Here is a 7,944-nt window from a genome sequence, read left to right as displayed (position 1 = left end):
AGCTAAGGTTCGTACTCAGCACCAAATGTTTTCACTTCAACTATTTCAAGTGTGTATAATTAATTTTTTAATGTAAATTCATACYTGTTTTTTCTTTTGAAACAATTCGAGGCTTGCAAAACACTTTTCCCGTTTCTTTAACATGAATTCCGTACGTCGTAGTTTCGCCTCCTCCTCTTCAATTTGATGTTTCTTACATAATACTTTGCCTTTCACTTCGTGCAGTCCACTTAATGCATAATCAATGACCTCTATAGCTCTGTTAGATATAATCGGTATTAATTCTATATTATCCGAAAGATTATTGAGAACATCACGTATCGTTTTATTTGAAATACGTTTGGCCCTATTGAAACTATGTTTGGCATACCAACGATTTTCTTCATTTGGTGGCACATAATTTCGATCCTTATAGACTTCATAGCGAAAGAATTTAACCTTAAAATCGGGTCGTTCTACTTCTAGTGGTTTACCATATTGTACGGGTCGTTCTAGCTTGTTAAAATACGGTGATGAATGCTTTTTTACTAGCTTATGTGGTGGACTTAGCCAACTTTTATCTCTTAACTTCTGCTTTCGACGCTTTTCCAATTGTCGTTTGGATTGGTGKCCTGGCGGTAAAATATTATCCAATTCCCGCAATGTTGTAATCATATCAAGATGTGCTATAGATGTAAGTATTAGTTGTTCATTTAGACTACTATATTCATCACCAGGTTTTTTATAATACAACTCCATCAGAAACCACAAGAAAGCCAAATCATTGCCGCCGCTCAATTTCATAAGCATTTTCAGATCCTTATCGCGTACAGCTGGTATTAAGCCCAGTCGACTTAGGCAATTATGTACGCGATGAGACGTTTCTTGGGCGACATCGTCACGTATCGAGTTGGAAAGCTCATCGGCAGCTTCTGTTTGAAATGGCGAAGTGCCACGATACCAAGCTGGCAMATCTCTATTATGCATAAACTCAAATAGAAACTTTTTGTCCTTGCGAGCGCTTAACATTTTAATAAAGAATTTTTTGTAAAACAATGAAAAAATATATATAATTTGTTTCCGCAATATATTTGTATTTCGAACGAAATTGCACAGAAAAWCTTAAATACCAATTATGATAAATTTCAAGAGAAAATTTTCAAGAATCTATCCATGTAAAGCGCACGAAAAAATTTGATAGAAAATAATTGTATATTTTCATTTGACAATAACTCTCGTCAGTTTTGAACAATTTTGAGTATATTGTGAAAATTAAAGAAGGTTTGCAGTGTGATATATTATACCATGTTCCTACATTAGGTTGTTAAGCACTGTAATCATGGTACGTTTCGAAAGTTAAATTCAAGTTTTCCYTGGTATGCAGACACATTAAAACTAACCTAAGACCTGTTGTTGTTCGTGTTGTTATGACAGTTATCTAGTCCCCGATACGGTGGTAAGGTTCAGATAAGTTGTCATCGAGGTCATCCATCGKAAGGCCAGAAAACGTGCTGTTTCGRCGGGGTCGAATCATAAGGAGTGTGGTGTCAGATGTGTAGCGTTAGCAGGGTATGGTGACTCGTTGCGCGTTGAATATATGTTTGTTAAGTCAGAGTCGATTCTAGATAAGTAGAGTATAACTTGCTACAGTATCCAGAACGAAGTTGCGTAAGGGTTAATTTCGATTATCACGGAAACTTGAGCTGTTCGTCTGCGATGGAAGGTGATTTCACTCCAAGTACGTCATTCACTCAGAGCGAGTCGGTAAAGGTGTTAATGGCTCTACTGTGAATGATTTTTGCGAAAGCACCCCAGCAGAAACTGCTTGGAGAGGAGTTCRTTACGCTCCTTAACTGAGAACATACGGGCCTCACTTTGCAGGTGTTCGATGGGAGACATCATGACGCATCCCTTTGTAGTCTAAAAAACTTAATCTTAAAATTGTGAATTTCTGTCACTTTCGGAGTCTCACAGAGCGGCGCAGAGAACAGAGATCTCTATTAAACTTCAGTACGAGTATTTTAATAATGTTTTGTCTCCCACAATTCTTTGCAATAATAAAACCGCAATCCACAAGTAAACGGTGATTCCAATAACACCATACAAAACTATTAGGTTGCAGCCTAGCGTCTTCTATTTGTAGAGTTATAGATATTTTAGATAAGACCCCCGAGAATTATTACTGATCTGATCTTTTTTACAACTTATGTATTGCTTGACATAAAGCATGTATAAAACATGGAGAGCACAATACGTGTCTTTTGGAGAAGGGTTCCAATTCCGGTTYCGCTTTTAATAGACAAAAGGATTATTTTCTTGGTTGTGTTGGTCTTGCACCCCTTTTGGAGTAAATTCATCTCTGTTGTTTTTTGAATTGGTCTTCTCTGGTCAAGTTTTCCCATGCCTCTAACTATCTATCAATTAATTTGTATCGGTTTGCTTTAAATACTTAATTCTTAGTAATAATTTATTTCTTTTAARTACTTAAGTGATAGACTAACATTAAATTTACTACACAAAATATATCGGAAAAGAGATTACACAGGCAAATTGTGCTTTCAGAACCCATCCGTAGCTTTCGATCTCTGCTCTCTCTGCCTCTTATCATGGGGGGTTTTCATATCTTTAACTTGTCGCAGGCTCCACGGATTAATGTGATGCAAATCGTTCATACGTTGCGGCATATAAGAGAAGAATATATCACGCTGGGATATCGAGCACTGAGCGTCATTCATTGTAAGCCACATTAGACGTGCATTCTCCATATAAGCTTTATTAGTCTGTCGAAAGTAATCAGCACGCATGCGTTTCGCCTACAAAATGCATTGAAAAGACGTAAGCGGCAGACGAACGTGCATAAAATGTTAACCTTACCTTCTTCAACATATACTTATGACAAGTAGACTTTGGATGAAGATATGCAATTTTACCGACATCATATGTTGTGGGTACTTGTACGCCTAACCGCAAATTGTTAATACCTTTTGAAATTTTACGCGAATGCGCAAAATCGGCAACACGTTCCGCATACGTATATCTTTTGCCGTAACGCTCATAGATCCATTCACGCAGACACGGCAACTTATGACAATCCGGCAAAGAAGCCAACACATATTTGGGATTCTTAGCTAAATGCGCAAGAGCAGAGCGCAGCATGCTATGCATCAATTCCTTGTCCTCACAATCGTAGAAACCTTGCGCTGGCATATCGCTGGGTAACTCCTGAGTCTGCGGCAAATGTTGTTGTGCATCTAAATTTTCAATCGATGTTAGGCCAATCGCTTTACGTGTGCGATGATAGCATTGTCGCATAGTTTTCTGTTGCTCATCCCATTTTGTATCGGCGTATTTTCGCGCCACCTCGCCCACATTCGGCATATCGTAACAATGATCGATCTTTGAATTTGCATTTTCCTCGAGCATACGCGCACATACTTTCTTGATAAATTTGTCTCTATTAAAATAATATTCACAATTGAATATTTTTTCATAATTAAACTTATACGGTTTATTGCCAGTGGGCGATTCAAAGAAGAGTTGCGATGCGGTGGGCGAAATCGTCTTTTGATGTCCATAATCATATTTCTGTATATATAGTCTATCGGTTTCGCTTAGTATGGAACTTCTTTTCATATCTAAAAAGCTTGTTACTGTGTCGCGTTTCACGGTCCCACCGCCCAGCAGACGCAATTTGCTTTTCTGACCTTGCGACTGTATGTTAGCGTCGCTCTGTACAATTTGCTCTATGCGCTCCTCCTGCAAGTATGGTTCCAATGTGCAAAAGCTACCATCGTCCCGGATCGAATATTCACTGTAATTGKCATTGCTTAGCATGTGTAAATATTCTTTGTTATTCTTCACTTTGTCTTTATATTTTGAACGATAAATAGCTACTTCTTTCTCCAAAGCTTCGTGTATGCGCGTTAATCTCTCCTGCAAAGCATTTGTRAAGCTCGTTTAATTTGAAATTCTTTACTGACTAACGAGTTAATTACGATTATAAAACTAACTGGAGATATAACCACTATAACATAATTTAATAAAGGAGTTCGTTGTTGATTTGCCAAAAAGCTCTACTACGATCGATTTTTAATAGATAGCGCGGACCATCAAAACTTYTTTAAGGGACTTAGAATAAGACTTCTCGCTAGAAGTGGATTAAATAAACTGTTAGATTGCTAGGCGTAAAAAAATCATTGTAAGTCATTTTGTAGAAACCTAACTTTTCTGTGTAAAAAAATTGTAGCCGTTCAAAGCAAAGAAACATGGATAAGCTTACGCCGACCCTTAGTTGTCGCCGTTTAATGAATAAAATTATCCAYTTCCGAACTCGCAAAAGGTTAAGGAACCGTGAATTTAGATCTTTAAGAGTTGTATGATGGCATGTGTGGTTTAGATAATTGAAACCCCGCACATTAGTTGCATTAGAGTCGCCGATTATCGATAAGGTATCTGCTGAAAATGATAGAGAGCGTGCTTTATGRGGGATTTCGTTGTCTACCTAATTCTACCTATTTGCAGAGAAGCAAATTAATTAAAGGTGTAAAACGCCTAGATAGCCCTACTAAGAGCGAAGCTATGGTCCAAAACTGCTTTGAAGTGCTAACATGTCACCCTTGGGCTGCCATTAGTGTCTAAACTGGTACCTTGGATCACCTAACTCAAGTAATTACGGAAAAGCAAGTTAATAAGAGGCATAAATCGCCTAAATAGTCCTAGTAGGGGCGTGACAGTCCGTCGACAATTAAACGAAGAACGAATATTAATATTGTTGGATTTCCAAATACTTAAAACTATGTTATTAATTCATCACAAACACGATTGTGATCATACCTCTTTCTTTTTCCTATTAAATAAATCCAAACTTTGCAAACACTTTTCCCTTTTTTCCACTTCCTGCACTATTTTCTTCTGCTCCAGATCTTCCAGTTCCCTTTGGTGATGTAGGCATAGATTTGTTTTTTCACTATATKTATCTAAATTTCTTAACGCCGAATCAATAATACGAATGGCTGCTTTTTCGCCTGTATTATTATTACCAATTTCTTTAAAGAAACCATCAAAATACAGGCGAAGCTCAGTCAAAGGTACTCGTACCGTTTCCTTGAACGTGTACATAGCGAACCAACGATTCTTCTCATTGGGTGGTTCATAGTTCGCATCCTTATATTTTTCATATGCTCTAAATCTCACTTTATAATCAGGTCTCTTCAAGTTATGCGTCGCATTAATCTGCTTGGGACGTTCTAGCCTTTGAAAATATGGCATAAGTTTACCATCTCCCACAATACGCATTTTCTTTGGTATTTTATTATTGACTTTTATGTTTGCATTGTATTTTGCTATGGTACGCTTTGATTTATGACCACGCGGCAATAGACCATCTAAACCACGTAACGTTGTAATCATATCCAAATGTGCAATGCCCGAAAGTATTAACTGTTCGTTGAGACTATACTCATTTTCATTTGAAGTCTTGTAGTGAGATTCCATTAGGAACCATAAGAAAGCCAAGTCGTTGCCACCGCTTAATTGCATTATTAATTTCAAGTCCTTATTTTCGAGCAACGGCTGTAAACCCAATACGCTAAGGCAATAACGCACACGATGTGCTGTGTCCTGTTCAACATCGTCGCGTATGGACATCATTAGCTGATCAGCGGCGTTGAGCTGGAAAGTGGAGAATGCGCGATACCATTGTGGTACGTCCTTGTCCTTTAAAAATTTTGCTAATTCAATTTTAAATTTGTTATTTCGCCGAATAGACGAAGATCTCCGTCGATTACTCATTTTTTAAAACATAAAATTTAGATTAAACACTTTAATAATGGTACAAATAACACGGTACGAGTATACAAAAAATTTCGTATTAAAAATTTTCACGTATTAATTTGAATGTCACATCATAGGAAAACAGTTACAATAGCGTTGTTTTTTTTTTTTGAATTCCAATTGAAAAGGTATTCGAAACAGCTATGCTTTTTCAATAGCTATTATGCGACAAAATTTTTCTTCGTAACTGATACAATTAGTTTCGCTTATTTTCTATTATCTCGATAAGTTTTCCTCAAAAATAATGATTGAATTGACCACTCCTTTTACCGTTAATTTTGAGAGGGATGCAGGGATTAGTTTCTATACGGATGGGCCCGAACCAAATAATATAGTGGGAGGTTGTGTCTTTTCAACAAAATTAGGTACCAAAATTGCCTTTCGTCTACCAGATCACTGAAGTGTCTTACCAGCGGCATTCTTGTTCTGAAAAGGAGTGTACTCACAACAAAGAATATATTTATACAATATATACAGATAGCCAAGCGGTTAGCGAAAGTGGAACATTTCGAAACTAAGCACTAAAACAAAAATTAATCTCCGCAATAGACAACCATAACCCATCTAGCAGTTCTCCCAAAAATACAAGGAAAACTGTCGAGCACACAACACTTAATATAAGTATAATACATAAAGCAGCAGTTTACTGTTGAACAGAAAAAAAATCGCCCAACTCAGACGCACATGCCTCCGCCTTCGCAGATCCTACAAGAGATCCAGACTGGATTCCGAGCAGCAAAAAAGGAGCTGAAGCATGTCAGCGATGATAGCAAAAAGAAAAAATTGAAGGAACTACGCGAGGATATTAAGAAAAACCTCTGGGGTTTGGGATATAAAATAGTAATGAAGAAATTCGGTGTTCGGACAAAGCAACCTGATAGCATAAATACAAAAGAATATTTTTGCTGGCGACTTTAAAAAAATCCTCGGCTGCCCCAGTGCTATGGTATGGAACTACCGTAAGAACAGAAAGCTGCTGTACCAAACTAGAGAGTTATCACAAAAGATAGCGTTTACGTCAGGAGCAGCCCTAGGATCCATTCTGGGCCCAGACTTGTGGAACATCAGCTACAGCGCTATACTTACTATTGGTTACACGGACGACATTGCAGCAATAATTACAGCACGRGAGCTAGAAGAAGCGCGATGAAAGCTTAATCAGGTTATGATACGGACGCAAGCATGGCTTGACTCACACAACCTCCAGCTAGCTACTAGCTACACACACCTTGAAATAGGCATGCAAACGACTAGGAATATTCTTAGAACACAAAAAGCCGTAAACTACCTAGGCCTAAGACTGAATCCCAGTCTAACTTTATGGTTACAAATTCATCACGCCGCAGGAAAGAYAGCGAAAATCACCTCCCAACTAAGCAGTCAAGAAAAGAGAAAGCTCGACAATAAACGACCTATTATACGGAGCTGAGATCTGGGCAAATGTGCTTTAAAAGGAAAACCGGCGTGAGGTAGTGGCCAGAGTGCACCGAATCGCAGACCGCAGAGTTGGATCAGCCTACCGAACAAAGTCAGGATATGCAATATTAGTTATAAGCGGTAATGTTCAAATTGTTATTTGTTTTGACATACGAAAATAAGAATCTGTAGGAGCTAACAAGAGCGCAAAAGAACAAATAAAGAAGAACTAAGACTAATAAAATACCTAAACTCATGGACAAAYCGTAAAACGTAATGTTGACAGCCAGCGGCTTTCTGGACACGGATACTTCAAAAAGTTTCTCCACAGAATGGGAAAAGTCAAAGAGTCGTCAAGCCTATACAAAGACGCAAGAGAAGATGCGAAGGTACAGATGATTTCAAAGTGGGCCTCTACCTATTATTTTAAAGTTGTAAAGCTTGTTTTTGAAGTTGAACAATCATGGTCATAGTTCACAATCTAATTTCTCCTGACAATAAACGCACGTTTCTCAAAATTTGATAGGAAATTCTCGCGACTGGATGCGCCATTCAGCTTTTTAACWATATTTTTCTTGTATATGTTGTTCACCCGGGAGGATGGAGTCATGTGTAGAAGTTCACGCAAGTGAGGAAAGTTTTCTGATCGCCATTCACGTGGGAGTGGCCAGAAACGATTCTTTTACATATGACTCAAGCAGCTCACGACTTCCGGTC

At 38.0% G+C, this 7,944-nt stretch overlaps 2 protein-coding genes across 2 annotated transcripts in view; both read right to left on the bottom strand.

The window, feature by feature from the left end:
- The window catches only part of LOC108973417, an 11,687-nt gene extending 10,550 nt beyond the window's left edge, over positions 1–1,137 (bottom strand). The window contains exon 1 of the mRNA XM_018940673.1: positions 85–1,137. Coding sequence (XP_018796218.1) covers positions 85–1,008 — 924 coding nt within the window. The 5' untranslated portion in view covers positions 1,009–1,137. The remainder of the gene's footprint in view (positions 1–84) is intronic.
- A 1,349-nt stretch (positions 1,138–2,486) lies between these two features.
- LOC108973419 lies at positions 2,487–5,850 on the bottom strand. The gene is made up of 3 exons (XM_018940678.1): positions 4,813–5,850; positions 2,854–3,912; positions 2,487–2,792 (listed from the first exon to the last, which is right to left on the bottom strand). The coding sequence occupies exons 1-3, from the start codon at positions 5,767–5,769 to the stop codon at positions 2,538–2,540; spliced, it is 2,271 nt and encodes a 756-aa protein (XP_018796223.1). The 5' UTR covers positions 5,770–5,850; the 3' UTR covers positions 2,487–2,537.
- Positions 5,851–7,944: the final 2,094 nt, after the last annotated feature.

Source organism: Bactrocera latifrons, unplaced genomic scaffold (genome assembly GCF_001853355.1).
Source record: "Bactrocera latifrons isolate USDA-ARS-PBARC rearing strain unplaced genomic scaffold, ASM185335v1 scaffold_478, whole genome shotgun sequence".
Taxonomy (NCBI): Eukaryota; Metazoa; Arthropoda; class Insecta; order Diptera; family Tephritidae; genus Bactrocera; species Bactrocera latifrons.
Note: the sequence above shows the minus strand (reverse complement) of the source record. Positions and strands in the feature narration are given on the sequence as shown.